Source organism: Cygnus olor, chromosome 11 (assembly GCF_009769625.2).
Source record: "Cygnus olor isolate bCygOlo1 chromosome 11, bCygOlo1.pri.v2, whole genome shotgun sequence".
NCBI classification, from domain to species: domain Eukaryota; kingdom Metazoa; phylum Chordata; class Aves; order Anseriformes; family Anatidae; genus Cygnus; species Cygnus olor.
In genome coordinates, this window is record NC_049179.1 from 19,040,236 (window position 1) to 19,059,743 (window position 19,508).

General features: G+C 51.5%; 2 protein-coding genes across 5 annotated transcripts; both read left to right on the forward strand.

The window, feature by feature from the left end:
- Positions 1-343: 343 nt before the first annotated feature.
- PDCD7 (programmed cell death 7) lies at positions 344-4,340 on the forward strand. The gene is made up of 5 exons (XM_040570337.1): positions 344-1,138; positions 2,040-2,178; positions 2,512-2,748; positions 3,370-3,457; positions 3,842-4,340. The coding sequence occupies exons 1-5, from the start codon at positions 344-346 to the stop codon at positions 3,957-3,959; spliced, it is 1,377 nt and encodes a 458-aa protein (XP_040426271.1). The 3' UTR covers positions 3,960-4,340.
- Positions 4,341-8,342: 4,002 nt separating this feature from the next.
- UBAP1L (ubiquitin associated protein 1 like) lies at positions 8,343-19,104 on the forward strand. 4 transcript variants are annotated; one of them, XM_040570169.1, is made up of 5 exons: positions 8,343-8,565; positions 10,024-10,746; positions 11,609-11,806; positions 14,829-14,930; positions 15,869-17,170. In XM_040570169.1, exons 1-5 carry the CDS (start codon positions 8,434-8,436, stop codon positions 16,001-16,003), a joined length of 1,290 nt encoding a protein of 429 aa, XP_040426103.1. In that variant the 5' UTR covers positions 8,343-8,433; the 3' UTR covers positions 16,004-17,170. The 4 variants fall into 4 exon arrangements, 3 of the variants coding, with proteins under 3 accessions (XP_040426103.1, XP_040426102.1, XP_040426104.1); XR_005823334.1 differs by lacking the exon at positions 8,343-8,565 and adding an exon at positions 18,749-19,104 and having other exon boundaries at positions 9,498-10,746; positions 15,869-16,595; XM_040570168.1 differs by lacking the exon at positions 8,343-8,565 and having other exon boundaries at positions 9,498-10,746; positions 15,869-17,226.
- The last annotated feature ends 404 nt before the right edge of the window (positions 19,105-19,508 follow it).

The following is a 19,508-nucleotide window of genomic DNA, read 5'->3' on the forward strand; positions in this document are numbered from 1 at the left end:
TTTTTGGTTTTAAACTGATGCAGACGAACGATAAAAGGCGCTGCTGGTGGGGCTCTAACACTTCAACGCGTTGTAAAAACGTGTCACGAAGCGAAGGGGCCCCACCTTGGCCTCAGCACGCGGCCAGGGCCTTCCAGCCTGGGGGGGGGCTTTGCTCCCGTCCCTGCTCCTCCCTGGGGACCGGCTGCAGGGGGCCCTTTCCCCGCACCCGCTGCCGGAGGGCCCCGCCGCCCCCCGGCGATAAACCACGCCGGCATGGCGCTGGCCCCGCCCCCCGCGGCGATAACCACCTCCCCACGCGATTAGCCCCGCCCGCTCCCTCCCGCGCCTCCCTCTCCCCAAGATGGCGGCCCCGCCGCCGCCGCCCTTCCCGGGCCGCTTCGCGCCGCCGCCGCCGCCGTTCCGCGCCTTCCCCCCGGGGCCTTTCTCCCCCGCTCCTCCGCCTCCCTCCGCGGCCTTCCCCGGCCCCTCGGGCCGCCCGGCTCCCCCCTTCGCGGCGGCGGCGGCGGCTCCCCCGCCGTTCCTCCTGCCCCCCGAGGCCGCTCCCTACTTCCCGGCGCCTCGCCCCGCCGCCGCCCCGCCGCTCTTCCCCCCGTGGCCCTCAGCCGAGCGGCCCCCGGCCGGCCGCGGGGCCCCGCCGGGCGATGCGGAGGCGGAGGAGGAGGCTCAGCAGCGGCAGCGGGACGAGCAGTGGCTGGCGCAGTTCCTGGCCCGCCGCCGCCGGGCTCCCCCCGCTGCTCCTCCTCCTCCGCCGGTGCCCCCCGGTGCCAGCCCCGAGGTCGGGCGGCGGCTGGCGGTGACGGCTCTGGGGCTGGTGGCTCGCCTGGCCGCCGCCTGCCGGGCCCTGAGGCGGCTGGAGGCCGAGGGGGACGAGGAAGGATGGGGCGAGGTGCGGGTGGAAGCCGAGGCGGTGAGGTCGGAGCTGCGGGAGGCCGTGAGGCCCCTGAGGGAACCCGGCTACCTGCGGGAGCTGGGGAGGAAGGCCGAGAAGGCGAGGAAGAGGAGGCAGCGCCTCCAAAGGAGGAAGCAGGAGGCCAAGGCGGCCAAGGAGGAGGAGGCCGCCCGAGCCGCCGAGCGGGAGGCCGAGATCGACCGGTGGAGGGCCAAGTGCATCCAGGAGGTGGAGGAGAAGAACCGGGTATGGCCTCCGGCACCGGGCGGCCTCATCCTGCCGTCCCCTCGCACCCCACGGGTGCTGCGCCAGCATCACGCCAGCCTTCGTCCTCCGTGGCTCCTGATGGCCCAGGAGGTTCAGCGGCGCTCACAGCCCTTGGTGGCTTCTGGAGAGGCCCTGGCGGACATCTCGGCTGTGCCACATCCGTGTCCTGGCCCGGCGGGTGCGGTTAAATGAGCTCAGGTGCACGTAGAGGTCTTCGTTTGTGGTCCTGAGCTCGCAGCCTCCCTGTGCCTCAGCGGCTGCTGTGCACCCAGCAGTGGTCAGCAGGGTTTGGTGCCTCGGCCTTGCTGCCTGCTTTGTCCCTACGAAGCTCGTTCGTAAGGTTTTCTGTCTTGTGGGGAAGTAAGATGGCTCCAAAGCAAAAAGCAACCAACCAACAAAACTCTCAAATTAGGCTCGATGTGAAGTGTTGTAGGCACCTGTTTGTTGGCTGCTGGTCAAAGATTCACCCCTCTAGGGGTGCTGGGCCCATTGCTCGGGAGGTGCAGAGCAGCTGTGAAAGGTTTGGCATTGAAACTCTGCCATGTTAATGGTCTGTAACTGCACAGCTGTAAAACCTGTGCGGTTTACATTTATTGTGCATTTTTGCTAATTTTCTGAAGCTAAAGGTTGTTGGGCTTCACAAATTCAACAGCCATTCTGGCCCAAATTTATGAGTAGCTCAGCATTTATTTATTTTTTCCTAAAGTCTATTAGTTTTTGACTTTTTGGTAAAGCAGATCAGATGTTTGACTGACTTGCTATGGTTGTGTTACTAGGAAGTTATTTTGACCTCCAGGGCTTTGCTTATCTTTTTAAAAGTGCTTTTTCTTGTCTGTGGGGGATATTTCATGCATCTGTTGTTTTTTTCCTTTGCTTTCAGGAGCGGGAACTTAAGGCTGCTGCAGACAGTGTCTTATCTGAGGTCAGGAAGAAGCAAGCAGACACAAAGAGAATGATGGACATCCTGCGTGCCTTAGAAAAGCTTCGGAAACTGAGAAAAGAGGCTGCTGGCAGAAAAGGTTAATTAGGAGAATTTTTCCAAACTTTTCCAGTTGTGCTTGCAGGAAATAGTGTGATGTGGAAGGCGCAGTTTGGAAAAGCTGTTTCTTAATCAGTGGGTTTTGTTACATCGTTATGCGAGAATAGTTATAAAATGCTGAACAGCAAAGCGGATGCAGTGGCTGCATTCCTATGTTTCCAAGCTCCTCCTTATCAGAAAATGCTTCTGTCAAGGTAATCGTTAGCAAGGTTAGGCTTATGCTTCTCTGACGTTTTGCCAGCTCCACTCTCTGGTCTGTTAACAGAGCCTCTTCTCAATCTGAAAATTTAAAATTAATCCTTTTTCTCTTTAGGTGTTTGTCCACCTCCCTCAGCAGACGAAGCATTTGAAAGTCAGGTAGAAAGTCTCAAAACGTTGCTAAAAAACCGGACAGAGCTGTACGAAGCTGAGGAGAGAGCATTAAGAGTTATGTTGGAGGGAGAGCAGGAGGAAGAACGGAAGAGAGAAATGGAGAAGAAACAGAAGAAGGAAAGGGAAAAACTTTTACAGCAGAAACGTGAAATTGATTCCAAGCTCTTTGGGGATCCAGGTAGATCCTGCGTGCCGTACATCACTGTATTGTTTTTTTCATCTCTTAGGCGCTGGGTTTAAATTACAGGAGCAAAAATAGCTGAGAAAGAAGTCATCTGCTGGAGTAATTTATGCTTAGAGGAAAAGATGGGATAAACGTAGAGAAATAATTTAACTGCTTTTAACAAATGTGATGCAAGAAGAACTGTTTAGCTCTTCAGCATAGACTGCAGTATTTCTCAAGCTGACTCCATAATATTTTGCAAGAAGAGGTTGTAGATGAGCTCAAGTAGGAATAAATAGAGTAGATTGAAGACTTCCTGCACCCAGTGGATGCTTTAGTTGGTGATTTGGTAAGCGTGACCTGGGTGATTTGTAAAGATTCAGTGTCCATATGTTCCCCTTATTTAGAGGATGGAGGCAGGAAAAAGTTTTGCTAGTCTTGAGTTTGCTCTGACAGCTCTGGTAAGGATGAAGAGACGTGCAAAGCATCTAAATAATCCTTAACATGCTGTGTAGGTAAAGATCCCAAGTTAGGCTGGGGAGTAACAAATGAGTTGGCAAATTTGGGGCTTCTAAGACTTCCTAGAATCGAAGGTGTCTCTGGTTTATTTAATAATTTCTGTCTGTGCTTTAACAGATGAATTTCCTCTTGCCCATCTACTGCAACCCTTCAGAGAATATTACTTACAAGCCGAGCATTCTGTAGCAGCGCTAATCCAGATCAGGTAGAAATAAAATCTTTATTTTAGTGTCTAACGTGACAAGTACTGCTTGTTGAGACTGTAAAATTTTATTTACTTCATTAACTTCCAAGTATGATTATGCAATGAATTCTTCTGCTTTTTTTTTTTTTTCTCTTTTTTGGTTAAGTATCTACCGTCTAGCTCAATAAAGTTGTATCCAGCAGACATCCATGTGAAGCAGAGTGCACTCCATGTTTAACTGTTGCCTTTACTGTATCAGTATATTAAAATTTTCACATTTCTGCTTTGAAAAAAATGTTTCAGAGTACAGTTTACAGTTGTTTTGTCTATTGGTTGGCATGGACAAATATGTATGTAGGTATATAATCTTACCGCTCCTCTCAAACAAGGCTTTCTCTCTTAAAGGCACGAATGGGATCAGTACCTGGTGCCAGCCGATCACCCTGAAGGAAGCTGCATCCCTCCAGGATGGGTTCTTCCAAGTCTCCCCACAAACGACACTTGGGCCACTGCTGTCAGATAATTTAGAAATAAATTATTTTAACTTTGAAGGAATGTTTCATTCTAGTTGTGTGTGTAAATGTGAGAGGATCCAAAGAGGAGGTCTTGTCCTTGGGTCCTGTTTCTGGTGGCCAGATACTGGAATATCTTGAAGAAAACAGTAAGAAATGTTTCTGTTTTCTGACTCTGGAGGGAAATATCTGAGCAAGTCCAAAGCTGTCAGGCCTCTTGTGGCACAGAATTACAATCCTGCTGTGAGTTTTTGTTAACAAATCTCTATCTTCATAAAGTAACGTTGCTGACGAGGTTATTTGTGCCAGTATTCACAGTGCTATTTTTAGTGACTTTTATCTTTATAAGCCTAAATCAAGATGTTGAAATCTCCAGAAATAAAAACGTTGTTTAAAAAAAAAAGATCATTAGTAACATGTTTTTCTTTTTAAATGAAGCATGTCAAGCATTGCTTTCAAAATAGTTTCTGTATTTTTGTGCGTAGAAACGAACATATTACAAGTTTAAACAAATTCTAAGTACAAATAAGACACGTTTTTAAAGCTTGATTAAAGCAGCTGTTGACATCTTGCTTTTCTGGACTAAAACTGGTACCACAAGATGGAAAATATTACCTGTTGTGTTGAAGTAAGTCAGTCAGACGTGATTATATATAAATCTGATAAATAAGCCTGCTGGAAAAAAAAAATACAATCTGAAGTTTAACCTACTTTAATTATTTTTGCCTGTATAGCTATTTTCTATAGAGACAGATCATTTATGTAACATTTGATTAAAAATGCATCTCTATTTTATGTTTTTTTTTTATTTGTACAGAATAAACAGAGAAAATTGGATTTTTTATTTTCATTTGAAGTTTTTTTGCTCCTAGGGAGAGATTTGTTCTAGTACATCAAATACAACCCAAGCTATGCAGAGAGTTGCTGGCAAAAGGTTTGTGTGAAGGAACTTCTCCCTCCTACAAGGTGACACAGGCTTATGGTTTCAAAGCCTTCCATGTCCTGGACAATTTGCTTAAAACAGCGATGGCCCATATGGTTTTGGGGCTTTGCTTGTCTACACAGATTGTCGTGGCATCTTTCCAGTGTTGCAGTAGTATTCTCACTTAGCCCTAATGTGTGGGAATGGATTCAGTTTTTCCAGTGCCTTACCTCTTAGCATCGCAGCATTGTGTAATTCCTGGAGGAGGCAACACATAATTGCCTACTCTGAGCTGATAAATTCGGCGCTTAACTTTGGGCTTATATGTAATGTCAGTGGCTGAAGCATCGCATTGATTTCTGTTATTATTAAGGGGGCACTAACTCGTAGTTTTTGATAGAGCTAAGATTTGTCTAAGTGCAGAAGTTTGTGGTTCTTGCTCCAGTGTATATTGATTGCTAACCGATAGCACCACAAAATACAGATCACCATGAAGTCCTCTAAAGATTTGGGTTCTGATTTGCATGTCCATACATCTCCCCTTCCCTACCGTGACTTCCAGCTTCATGTTGCTCCAAGACCTTCATGGGTATCCCAGGTCCTGGGGATTTTACTTGACAAACATGCAGAAGTTCAAACAGCATAGAAACTGTTGCAGAACCAACACTTTCAATTCCAGAAGCTAAGTGACCAGAGGATGCTCTGCTTAAATAGTTAGGCTCCTTATCCCATCAACATGTCTGGTGAGGCAGGCTAACCGCCTAAGCTGCTGTAATCTTGAAGCTGTCAAAGTCAGGTGCTTGTCTGACTGTGCAACAATTTAAAGACCTAAGCAGTGGATAAGCAGGCAGTGTAAAAGCAACCCTCTTCTCCCTGCCGCGTGAGACAAGCTACGTGATTGCATCCAACGGTAAGGATAACTTTATATTATTGATAAAAATAAGAATTGAAAATGCCAGCAAATCATTAAGGTATACTTCAATCTTACAAGCTTGCTGTGGTTTATTCTGTGTATTTGCTCGTCTAATGATGTCTGCATTAAAACATTTTATATTTTAAGAGAGAAAGAATTAGAAGCCACAGCTGGAAGAGGAGTGGTTGAAATCTCAAAAGAACTTGTAAAATACATGGGAGATGGGCCACTGATTCTTAAAAAAAGGGGAAAAAAAACCAACAAAACCTTTATGTACTCAGATTCACTCTTAAGATTCAGATTTGTCTGAGTATCGTAAGATATTTCCTACTACTATAAGTGCAACAACAAATATCCCACAAGAAGAAGGGTTTGTTACGAGTTTCCGGGACTCGTTTGCATCCTGTTCCTTCCCGGGTCTTGGTGCAGTTTGGGTTTCTTGTTCTTGAAAGGCTCACCCTGTCCTGATGGGTGCCTGCTCCTTTGCCAGCCTGCCTTTGATGTGAAATCGGGCAGGGCTGGTGCGAAGCAGCAGAGGTCGGAGCCCTGGCAGAAGCTGCTTTCTGGTGTGAGCTGTGTTTACCAGTGACCCCCGCCTGCTCTTGTCTAGGAGCGTTTCCACAGTCAGTGCTCCTCACCCTGATGGACTTTTTTCCCCCCTTTTTTCTTTAAGCAGCTGGTTTGGGAGTTAATATTGGTGGGAGCCTTTCCTAGTGCCCGCCGTTAGCGCAGTACTGCAGCAGATGAGGACACCAAGGGCCTATTCTGTTCCTGTATGAGGACAGCAGGACTTTGGTATGGGCTTAGCCACGTTGCCGCTGCACCCTACAACACAGCTTTTTCTCTGTAAATGAGCCTGGGTCTTTTGGACACCGTTCCAGATGCTGGACAGCAAGATACCCCTCTCCTTTCGCCCGAGCACAGCTGGCAGTGCCGGATGCCACACAGCTGTCGGGATGTGTGGGTTTGCACCAAACCGGGCCGCCCGCAGCAGGCAGGAGCCGTGCCGTGACGTTAACGAGCTGGGGAAAACGGGGACAACGTGGCTTCGATGACAGATGTTTCCCTGCCTTCCCTTCGTCAGCACTTGCACGGATTGTAACTTGGGCTGAGCCCTCTCAGGCTGGGCAGCAGATGGCTCCCGGCACGTTGCACTGTGCGGGCTCGCGGCAGCACACGTGTGGGGCCGGCAAAGCTGGTTAGGGGCTCTGGGGATTTGGGGCTCCTGGCGTCAGCAGCTGGGTGACAGCTCCGTGTAGTTGTGATCAGAGCAACAAGTGGTGCCAAGCAATTGTGAGTTTCGCTCTTAATTCAAAGCAGTTTGTCTCACTCCTTTCCAAAGGTAAGGAGCTGCCTTTCTCGAATGCCATTTCCCATTTTCTTTATTTTTACATTAAATTAACAGGCAGCTTTTTGTTCCCTGAATACATTCTGCCGCTTATTTTCTTTTCATGGGGTGTTTATATTCTTTGTCATAGAGGCCATTCCTTTCTAAAGGGGAAAAAAAATAGTAAAGACACTTCTATGGATACAGAAGTCACAAAAAGTGTTTGCTTTATGACCAGCGTGGCTGGTGAGGACTGGGACAAACAGGCTGCAGATTCCAGAAGTCGGACGAAGACTTACCATCACATCAGGTTTTTGCCAGTCAACGTTATAGAAAGGAAACTATTTTGTGCGCTGTCATCGCTGGGGACCTGGGACTTGATGCAACAAGTAGTGGCTTATTTTTTACTAAACTGAGTCATTTATGCAGAGCCGATGGCTACACGATCACAGTAATATTTTCCATGCCACCATTCCCAGTTCATCAGAAATTTTTCTCTCCCCGGCCATTCCTAATCCTAAAACACATCACGGTGCTTAAAATGAGCAGCTGGTTCTTAGAAGCTAATCTCCCCTTAAAATGGCCGTTCAGCATCCCTCTAACACCGTGGCTTGCACCAACGTGAACCTTGGCAAAAGCTACTGAAGCAGAAAATAGGAATAGGGATAGTAGGGAATAGGAATAAAGGTAGAAAATAGGAATAAAGCGCAGGTGCCTCTGTAGCTCTGTGTTGGGGAGAGCAATGGACACCAGCCCAGTAACACAGCGACACGGTGATGGTTCCCCTGGTGTGGCAGCTCCACGTGATGGCTCGGTGTGGTGTGGCAGCCACGTGCCATCTCTGCCACCCAGCCCAGGTCACTGGGAGGTGATCTCCTCCTCCTCCTTAGGAGGAGCTTGCAGGAGCCCTACAGGAGCTTCTGTAGAGCGGTTTCTGCTCTACAGCTGGGAAAAGGGCTCAGTGCCTTGCTTGGGGAAGCAATGGGGCATACACGGGGCTGGCAAAAGGGTGGAAGCAGAGGAGAAAAAATGCTCACGATCTCTGCTGAATGAAGCCATAAGCTTAGTCAGGAGACTCAAGCTCCAAATGGCAAAGGATAGTTCAGAGAAATCTTCCTGCTATCTAGTAATTAAGACTTTGCAAATCTGGGCATTGCACACAGCAGAGTTCTTCCTCTCTCCAAAAGATTGCTTGGAACAGCTCAGTTTTCTCTCCTTCCCCCCAGGTTTGCTGGGGTTACCTCACTCCCTCACAGGTGCTGGTCCTTCCATTGACATTTTTATTCCACCCCCTTTCAGACAGCAAGAAATCGGGCGGTGATAATGAGCTACCTGGATGGAGTCCCCTTCCGGACGGCCAAGAGCCTCGAAGGAGACCCAGTGGGACAAAACACCCTTATCGATGCACCGGCCATAGACATTCCCGACTGCACCGACATCCTCGTGAGCACCATGGTGGGTTGGCCTCTTCCACATCCCCTTCCGCTGGGATGCTGACAGGGATGCTTGTCTTGGGGAAGGGGAGGAAGGAAAACCTCCGAGTTGGTGTCCTCCCCGTCGGTTGTTGTTCAGTAGGAGCACGAGGAGGTGAGGACCGTGTGTTTTGGGGGTGGGAGGAAGGGCTTTGATTGGGTTCGGGTTTCCATAATCCCATCCAAGCCTGAGGATGGGATGGATGGAGGGTCTTTCCTCAATAGGAAGTTTGATTTGTCCTTGAAAAGGGCGAATTTCAGGCCCTGCTCTGGGAGCGTTTTATGGTCTGTAATCATCACAATTTCATTTATTTATAATATTTTAAAAATATCTATTAATAAATCTATCAGAGATGTGACCGGGCAATGCTACCTGTGCGGTAACATGTTTCCTGTGACATTTTGTGATCTTCCTCATCAGCCACTCCTACGCTGCTGGTGAACACACCCCCTCTGCTGTAGTGGCTTTGTCACTAGGACGCCGCCACAGCACAAAATGGAGCTCAAAGGGGGTCAGAAGCCTGCCCTCGCCCCCTGCCCGCATTTCAGCTGTGCCTTGAGCAGTCTCACCCGTAGATGGGGTCAGAGCACTGTGCTGGGGCACCCCGGGCCTTCTGCTTCCTGTGGCGTGTGGTGCTCCAGCACTAAAACACGCTCCGCTTTTGAGATTTTTTATTTCCTCTGGGATTCCTTGAATCTGGAGGTGCAGGCAGGTGGTGGTCTGCAGGCAGAGGTGTTGCTGAGCTGCGTCCATCCCCCCAGCCCCACCTCAGGGGGAGGCCGGGGGCACACGTCCGTCTGTCCTTCTGGAGGCAGGCAGTGGTGGGCTGGGATGGCGTTCTCCACACGGTGTTTTCCTCGGGGAGGTTGGCTGGGGCCGGGCACAGCAGTAGCGGCAGCATTCCTGGGCCGTGAATGTGCCTGCCAGGGCTGGAGGAGGCCTTGTTTGGAGAGCGCTGGGGCACGCACAGCTTGCTTGTTCCCGGAAAGTGCTCTGATGTGAGGCTCGGACATGTTTGAAGCTGGGTGATGTGGACACGACCCCTCTGCCCTGCGACAGGCCGTGTCCTCCTCCCAACCATGTCCTCCTCCTGGCTCTGCAGGAGGCTCGTGCCCCCTCTCTGCTCTCCCCTCTCCACAGCAGCCAAGCTAACACAACCCCCTCCCTGCCTAAAACACCTCTCCACAGGATTTTAAATATGACTAGAAGCGGTAATAACGCCGCAGCTGGATGTTTTCCAAGTGAAAATGTTGAGGGTTCCCCATAGGGATGAGGCCAGCACTGCCCAGACCTGCAGCTCTAGTGCCCGTTGCCATCCCCAGTGGGGTCCGATCCTGGAACGACACAGCCTGTGTGAATTATTACGGGGCTTGCCCCGTACCTGCTGAACCGTGGTGGTGTTTTGGGTGTGCTCACTCACTGCTCCTTGCTCTCCCACAGCACGACTTCTCGCTGGAACGAAAGGTGCTCTACTGGCTGGAGGCTGCCTCTCAGCACCAAACCTCCCGGCACCGGCTCACCACCGACACCGTCCCCACGGCCCCGCCGTGCTGGCTGCTGCTTGTGGACCCCGCTGAGGGCAGGGAGACGGCCGGGGGCAGAGCGCGGGACGCTGCAGTGCGGCGCTGCATCAGCCTCAACGCCGCCGACCAGGGCAGAGGCAGAGCCTCTGACACGGAGAGCGAGGCCGCGCGCCCGGAGGAGGACGGGTACTTGGAAGATGATGAGTATTCCTCCACCTCCTGGGAAGAAAATGACAGGGATGAGAACGTTTTCAGGAGGAGAAACCAGCATGTCTTTCAGCAGATCCGACCGAAGACATCGCCCGGCTTGCTGGAGCCGCCTCCAGAGAACGGCTACAAGGCAGCGAGCCCGGACATGGGCAAGCAGAGGCGGTCCTTGGTTTTGTTCAACAACATGAAGAACGAGCTGGAAGCAGCCAGGAGGAAGCTGGCTGCTTTGGTGCATCCTTTAAACAGAGCCACGGCCGAGAATGGAGGGCTCCCAGAGCCACCAGCACTCCCCCAGCGCTCCCGAAACAACAGGAGCCTGAAGTATGGGCCGGCAGCGGCCGTATCCTGCGCGGGAGGCTTGGTGCCAGCTCCCCCTCCAGGGCCAGCCATCCCCATGCCCCCCATCCGCAAGCACAAGCCCACGGTGCCGGTGAGCTGCTTCGCGCTCGTGGCCCTGCACTCGGTGCCCAGGTAGGGGAGAGGCAGAGGGAGGGGGCGAAGTACCTGGTCCTGGGCTCTGGGCAGCGAAACAGAGCCGAAACTGGGCTTGAAAAACACTACACCAGGGAGAAACTTGAGCCGGGTTGTCCTGAGAGCTAAAGGAAGGGTTTTGTCTGCTGGGGTTTAAACACAAGCCTTCTGTGTTGTCCTAACCAAAACACCCCTCTTTTTTCTTTCTTTCTTTCTTTTTTTCTTTTTTTTTTTTTTTCCTAACAAAGAAGATACCTTATTTAATTTTCAATTGATTTTTTTTTTTTTTTTAAAAGGAGGCTGGGTTTGGTGGCCTCGCCCCACAGGTGCTCCTGAGCGCTGATTTCCCTGATCTCTATCTGTAGCTGGGCATGGATTTATTTAAGTCTGGTCTTCTTTTGAGAGAAGGCTTGTGGTTAAACTGTTGTAGGTGCCCCCAAACCGTGTAATAACCACTTACTGGGAGGTGTGCATCCCAGCCTCTCCAAGGCTCCATGGGCATTGCTTCCAAGCCACTGGGGAAGCAACGCGGGTCCTGCTCCCAGCAAGCTCACCCATTTTTGGGGAAAAAAGGAATGTATACAGGGAGAGCATGCACGTGCCTGAAGCGAATTGCTCCATTTATGGGACTTTTCCTCGTGGTGTTTTAACGAACGCAAGGACACTCAAAGACAAGTGCCAGAGCAATGTTCTCTGCTGCCTGCTTCCACTGTGCTGGCTTGGGGACAGGCAGGGGGTTCTCCTGATGGCCATCTCTCATGGGTGCCATGGAGGTGGCCCCATCCTGGTTGTCCAACACGATGTCCTGTCTTATTTTGCAGTCCCTCAGCCCCTACACCTGCCTGCCCCCGGCACGGCCGCTGGCATCCCGCAAAACCAAGCCGGATTCGGCGGCCGACCTGCTCGCGGCACTGAGCCAGGAGGAGCGCGACCTCATCGAGCCCGTCATCGCCTTGGGCTACCCGGCCCACAAAGCCATCCTCACCCTCCAGAAGACTGGGAGGCAAAGCCTGGGGCAGGTTGGTGAAGCTGGTATGGCTGAAACGATGTGGGGTGCTTTGGGGAAAATGTTTTTGGGGAAAAAAAAATCATCTTTCTATGGTGAGAGATTCATCTTTCCTGCTTTTGCTCAGAGAGGGCTCCCCACGGTCCTGTTCTCCTTTGGGGAAAATGAAGCCATTTATTGCATTTGGGTGTCAGAGCAGGGTTTTCTGGTAGCTGGCATGCCCACAGCTTAGCTGTAGGAAAATTGCAGCGAGTGGTGCTCAGCTTGTCAGCAAGTGATAGCGGCTGGGTGCCGCCGTCCTCCCCATCTGGTGCACGGAGCGCAGCGTTCTTCTGAAGAGCAGATCCTGCCCCCGTATATGGGAACTTTTTGCACATCATTTTTTCTCGGCTGTTAGCTCTGTGTGACGATTTCCATACAAACACTCCGGGGATTTGCCTGGTCGCTCTCCAAACCCGAGATGCCCGCACTGGAGCAACCAGCGGCTCCGTGCAAGCGTCGCGTTTGGGTCACCGAGCGCAGCCGTCATGCTTTTGTGAGAAACCTGCTATCCTCAGCTCCCCGGGACTGCAGGAGAGCACTACTGCAAGCCCAGGTGGGAAGGGAAGCTTTATTTCATCAATATTAAAGGTTTCTACATAGGCGGGGAGAGGGAAATGGGAGAGCACAGCCCACAGCCATTGTGGAGGGCCATCAAACATGTCTTGTAGCAATGTCTCTATTCCTTGTGAAGGAGCAGTGCCTCTTAAAAACACTGCAGTCTGCTCCCTTCTGTGCAAACACACGGGCTCCCATTCTCTCGGAGAGGTGATTAATGCACCAAAATACAAGGTCTACCTTATGTGCTGGTTTTCCCCACCAGAAGTTCCCATCTTTCCCATTTATGCCCAACACAGCCGAGATGAAACACAAGGCCTAGCTGTTCAGGCGACCGTTACAAGCACAGAACTACCAAATTAGGCTAAGACCTTCCTGGAAAATATGTTTCAAGTTAAAAACAAGGGCTGTGGACGCTCTTCATTGCTTGTTAGTGTCACACGGGGTTTCAGTGTGTGACGATGACAGCTTCAAACACGAAGATTGACTGTGGCACCAGATGGTAGCCAAAAATTGTTCCGTTTCTTTGCAGCGTCAAGCAAAGCTGGCAGAGCCCACCCTGGGGGAGCTAGCAAACTTTTCTAAGTCTGCTGCCTTAACAAGGCGATGCCTCCTCAGTTTTGCTGGAAAAGCTTCTCTAAAAGGCTCTGTCAGGCTTGGGGTCGCCCTGACACGCCAGAGGTTCATCTGCTGGGGTAGGGAGTCACAGATAAGAGCTGAACCCTACAAGAGCAGAGGGCAGAAAGGCATCACTAGTGCAAGGAGCCTCAGCTCCTGCCTGGGGAGCCTCAGCCTGTGCGCGTCCCTGGATGGCCGGGCTCTTAGGTAAGACGTAATACAGCAAAACCCCAGCTCTGCTGCCTTCCCAAAGCACACACCTGCCCCTTTCCTCCTCCATGAGATTTGGCTGTCTTCCTCCAAGCAACAGTTGAGATCTTCAGTGCTTCCTACAAGCCTTTCATCCGCTGACCCATCCGGCTGTGGCTCGCCAAGGCTCGCTGCTGCTTGTAGAAGCTGTGTCCTTGGTGGAGGCTCAGTGCTGGAGGGGTGGCACCAAAAGACAGGTTCGCACAGCCCTGGCCACGTTTCCCCGTTCCTTCACCATGAAATTGCCATTGGGGAAACATTTGGTGCTCGGGCATGGGAGGCTAATCCCTGCTTGAGGCTTTGGCTTCACGTCCAGGTGGGTTATAAGGAGCCTCCCTGAGACACCGCCACGAGCTGCTGCTGCAAGGTGGTAATGTTACGGGTGTGCAGAAGCTTGCTGCAGCTCTGTGTGCCCGTTGGATGTTCCCCATCACATTCCTGCACTCGAAAACCAAGCACCGAGCTTGCTGGCCCTCGACCATGCTCCTCCTAGGGCTAGGAGAGCCTCCTGCTGCTTCCCCAGCGAGCCATCAGCCCCATGCTGAACCCAGGAGGTGAGCAGGTCGAAGTATTTAAAAACCTGTTTTTGTTTAGTCTTGAGGATATATATGTATTTTCTTTAATGATAAAAATCGTGGAGTTGACAGCGGGACAGATTTCGTGCATGGCTGGAGCAGTGTGTCAGACTGCCAAGCCTGGCTGCGTTCTGCTCTGAACATGGGGAGCAGCTCTCCCTGTAACAGGGCAAGAAAATGCCGCAACGGTCTGGTTTTTTAGTTAGTAAGGTAATGAGGAAAATCTAACCATGTTATGAATGCCAACGACCAGCGAATAACTTGTGTTTGAGTTGAAAAGCCGCTCTTTAAGGATTAATTTAAAAAAATTCTTACTCTGTTGCAGGGGAACTAGCTGTTTAGCCAAGCTATATAAGCTCAACATTTGAGGGACTTTTTTTGGCCTTTTCGTGTGTTTTATGGTCTTTTACTTCATCCTCCTCCTTGGCTACGGCACAGCTGAAGAGGGTGGAGGTCTGGGAGATATGAATCAGCCTCTCCTTGGATGAAGCAAACATGGTTTTGGGGAGACCCCCGGGCTCCTCACCATCTCTCCAAGCAGCCATTTCCATATATATTTTTTTCCACTATTGTATAGCTCATTTATTATTGTCTGTCACACGTTTTTGGACAGTGAATGATTCTCGTGGTATTCCAAGGATACCACTGGGAATTGTGCTGTCAGCACTCCAAGAACAATGAGGAAAGCCAAAAATAACTGTTTGCTTTCAGTAATGACAGCACACAGGCCTCCCCTGGGGCCGGGGGGGTTCGCACGGGTCCCACGGGGGCCCGGGGCTGGGAGCATCAAAGGGAAGCTGGGGTTAGGGATCAGCGTGCACCTGGCATTTCACCCAGACGGGCCCTGCTTAATGAAAAAATATAAAAAAAACAGCTTTCAGATGGTTGCTTTGTGTTCCGGATGGTTCAGATGTTTGCTCTGCCCCCGCGTCGCTCTGTTCCCACCCTGGGAGCGCGGTGTCTGCCGGGTTTAACCCTCCTCGTCTTCTCCTCCAGTTCCTGGGCTACCTCCGGGCCTGCGACCGGCTGCTGAAGCAGGGCTACGAGGAAGGGCAGGTGGAGGAGGCCATGGAAATGTTCCAGTACTCGGAGAAAAAGGTCAGAGCGGCGCGGTGCCCAGCCTTTTGTCCTGGGGGCGCACGGTCCCACCCGCCTGCCTCCTGTGCAGCCTCCTGCCGGGTCGGGGCCCGGTGCTCAGCCAGCAGTGAGCCCACACACGCTGCAGCCTGGGCTCAAACCCCCAGGGTGATGTTGCATGGCCATAAGGGCTCGCAGAGGATTGTCTCCCTCCTTGTTCTTGCCCTGCCGTGCGAGCACGATGCTCGCTCAGCCCCAGTGCGAATCCCATCCCCAGGCACACCAATGTCCGTGCTCGCTCCCTGCCTCCTGGATCCCCATCGGCGTGTCTCAGGTGCAGGACCACGCATCCCGTGCTCTGTTCTCCGTCAGCAATCCCATTGTGGCTGCTGGCAGTTAAGGATGAAAGGACTTGCACAGTGCACAGAGCCAAGTGGAGGAACTCTCTGAGCCATGTTGGTGCTGTCGGACGTGATGCCGGCCGTCACAGCACGTGGCATCACACTGCTCGCCTCTGATGAGGGGTTCAGCACCGGGATGGTGCCTGATTCTTGGATCTGTGAGGTTGTGGCTTGCTGAGGACAGGGCTTGGGTGAGGTGTTGTGGTGGGGCCCAGGCTGAGCAAGGGGGGAAGCAGAAGAAATTAATTGCAGGCTGCTTTCCTCGGCCTGGCATGGTAGTTCTACAACGCAAACACGCGGCTGGAATTCATATTAAACTTTATAAGGAATAAGTGAGGTTAGAGGCCGACTTCATTAACCGTTTCTTATTTTTAAACTTGCCTAAAGAAACACTTTGTAAAACTAGCACTTGGCCTGCTCCCTTGGTCTGCTCCGGCAGCGGGAGCCATGGTGCCCCTCAGCGGTAACACAGCCCTGCAGGATTATCTGCCCGCTGAAATGGTGCACTGAAGGCATCCTGACGATAAAATCACTCCTTTCTCTTCCTCCCCCTTCCAGGCAGCTGAATTCCTGCACTTGTTAGCTCAGTTCAACGACATGGGTTTCCAGCAGAATGAAATCAAAGAAGTCCTCCTGCTTTGCGGGAACCAGAGAGACAAGGCGCTGGAAGAGCTCATGATGAAGAGGCAGTGAAGGCGCCCAGCACCGATGGGCAGCTCCGTCCAGGACACCCAGCACTCATCCCGCTGCTCCGTCCCCTCCTGGGCAGCAAGCAGCAACGTACCAGCGTGGGTTCTCATCTCGTCCGGGGACATCCATCACGCGCTGGTTTGTCACTGCGCCGAGGCAAAGGCTTCGCATCGGCAGTGTTTATCTCCTCACCCACACATATCCACCCTTGAGCGACTCTGCTGTTTAGATTAGGGGGGATGAGATCCAAGCTGCCTTTCGCTTCGACTGTGCGAAAGCAGAAAGCGAGCCTTCTCCCTGCACCTGGGGAACGCGCAGCTCCTGCGGCTTGTTTCGGCAGCGCCGTGTTTACAAATAGAGCCACACGCAGTGATATAAATCATCAGAAGAGGGTGTTTTCATAAAAGCCGAGTGCTTTCACAGAAACACCACTTCTTCCTTTCTTGGGAAGATTCTCAGCTGACTTAATGACGTTTGGATATTGTAATTGAAACCTAGCCGGATCAACTTGGTGTCTCCTTCTGAACAAGAAATTAGAGAAAAATGCACAGCTCGGTGAAGGGTTTGGAAGGAAAACAGGCTGCCGTTGTTCTAGGTAACTAATACACTGCTTTTACCCAGCACAATGAAAAACGGCTTGTGCAAGGCTTCATGCTCAGGAAACTTCATGAAATCTGAGCAGGGAGATGAAGGACTGGCTCAGCTCTGCCTTCCATTAGGCAAATTCAGGGGATGCTTCCCTAAATTGTGGAGACAGTGGCTCAAAATTAGGTTAAGCACAAACATCAGGATCAGGAAAATCTGGATGCCTGGGGGAGTTTTTGTGTGTAACTAAGTACAGAGACTGGGAGCTTCAGCTCACCATACAGGATGTGTCTCGTGTTTTGGCAGCATAACGATGGGTAGTGTTTTCGTAAAAAAGTACATTATTTCCCTGTGAATTAGATACAGATGTAATTTCTTTGAGTAAAGATGCTTGGAGGGGTTCTTATAAAGAAGTATCGTTGTCTTTTCCTATGAAAATGCCAACTGGCACAATGTAGCAGAGACAATTCTTATTAATTAGTTGCAAAGTATTGACCACTTTTCCACTGTGTCCTTCCAAGCGATCTCCTTGCCCAATGCATTAAAATACATTAATCAAATTAAAACAATGTGTCCCTGCTCCACTCTTCTTTGGGTAGCTCTCAAAACAATGGCATGCAGGTGTAGCCCTCCATGAATGCCTCCATCCTTGCCCAGTGGCAGAGCGAAGAGGACACTCTGCATCCAGATTTTGGGGGAACTGACCTGTCCGTACCCAAGGATGGGCGTTTAATGCCTGCAACATCATTAATGTAATTGAGAAGCAAAATGAGGCACCTTCTTGTGTGGCCACAAGAGATATTCTGCAAGGAAAAGGATGAGGAAATTGGTTGATGGAGCATGGGGTGGTGATCCCATCCCATCCCATCCCATCCATCCGTGGAGGTTGGCTGTGTCTCGCCTTCCTTGCAGCAGGTGGGAGCTCCCATCCCCGCTTTTCCTGCAGGAGCCTTTGCTTTGGTTATACAAGCTTTTATTTTCGATACGGCCCTTATAAGGCAAGTCCATTCTACAGACAGCTTTTCGTTACGTTCGTCCCTGCCAAGATGATGTCACCTTAAACAGAAACTTGCAAAAGGTTAAGCTGTGATTAGATAGATCGCTCCGGCTCCGGCTGCAAGCTTTGGCGGAGTAAACACCATTAAGATTCGGAGGGGCAGATAACGGTGGTGTGCTCGTGCCAGCACCGCATAACATCGAGTGCTAAATTCTGGTGCAGCGAAGCAGATCTGCAGCATCGTGCCCACTCACTGTGCAAAGGCTGAACAGCCTCTCACGCTGGCTCATGATTTTTTTCCCCCCCCTACTTGCAGAGGTACAAACAGCATCTTTTTTCTCCCTCTAAAAATTGCCTCGTGTTACGTTCTGTACCGTGCTCTGGGTGGACGGATGCAACCAAGTTACTCATCTCTTGGGAACGTCCATGCCCCGCTCCCCAGTGCCTGCCAAGGCTTGCCTTTTCCATCAGGTGCTACAGTTAAAAAAAATATTTTCCCTTTGAAAACCTGTGAACTGCTGGGAAAACAGTGCACGAAGGTGGGGGAGAAGTTGTATGGCTTGGTTGTTCCGGAGCTGGAAGGAATGGGAGAGGCTGCCAAGTTAAACTGTCTTGGGTTAGTCACAGAAGCTGCCATAAATATTTGAGTAACAGAAATGATTTTAACTTTATTTTAATGGAGGCTTTAAGCCCGTCGTTCAGCTTAACGTGGTTTAAAGCAGCGTGCTCCCATGTGCTGCTTCCAGTTGGGAGAAGATGGAGTGAAATGTTAATTGGCTTCGTCTAGGAAGGGACCGCGGATTTGACTCGATGGGATTTATGCTCGCAGCACGCTCAGCGGCTCTTCCGAATTCCTCGTGGGGTAACACACAAGGTTACAAAAAACAAAACTGAGGGGGAAGGCAGCCTTGTCGTGGGGAGCCAGTGTGGGGCTGCTCCTGGGCAGCCCCAGTGTCCCCCAGCTCCCCCATTCCACCATCAGACCTCCACCTCCACGAGGACCTGGGGCTGAGCTCTCTGTGTCCCCAGACCAAGCAGGATGGTGGCCTGCTCTGGGGGTGGAGGGCAAATGGGGGCAGGCGCATAAAGTGGTTTAAATATGGACATGGATGCAAGCTTGGGTTTTCTTGTTTATTTTGGTGATGTTGTTTTTTTCTCAAATGCAGTCTGTTTCGAAAACGCTGAGAACTTGGCGAGGGCCAGCAGTGTGAGCGGTGGAGACGTCCCAGCTGGTGTGCCCCGACCCCCAGGGGATGGGAGCCGGGGCAGCCTGGTGCACGGGAGCCTGGATGGGCGATATTTGGGGTCTGCTGCCAGCTTGACTCCTCGTCCCCATCCCGCCGGAGGGACAGCAGCACGAGGCACTTGCCAAGGGGGGCGAGGGCAGCCCTTCTCTGAACATCCCCAGAGCAAAGCCACGAGCTGGCAGAGGGGTTGACATCATCCAGAATTTTGGGATTGTGGCTGACCGGGAAAGCTCAGCTGGTTATGGAGCTCCACTGGCCGAGGACACCTGGGAACCTGTCCTCTCCTTCCCTTTTCACACCCTCCGTATCTCTGAGGTTTGCCATGCCCTAAAAATCCCCCTCTGGCTTAAACGAGAGGAGAGCTAGCACTTGTCTCCGCGTTGTGTCTCCCTGGAGGAGTCAGCAGCTGGCTGTCGCCCTTGAGGACACGATGGATGTTTCCCAGAGAGGCACCCACTCACCCCGGAGCACGGCCTGCCCCCGTGCAGGTTTTTGGAGAGAAACCCCCAGTTCTGAGGTCTCTCCCCTCCATCTCCCTGTGTCCCTTTGTCCCCCCTGTCCCGGGTGCAGGCGGTGCCTCCCCGGGGAGCTCGGGGCTGCCTGGGAACTGTGCTCCCGCCCGCGGCTCTGAGCGGAGCCACAGCTGAAAAAGCATTCGGTGTGTGGTCGGATAGCAAGG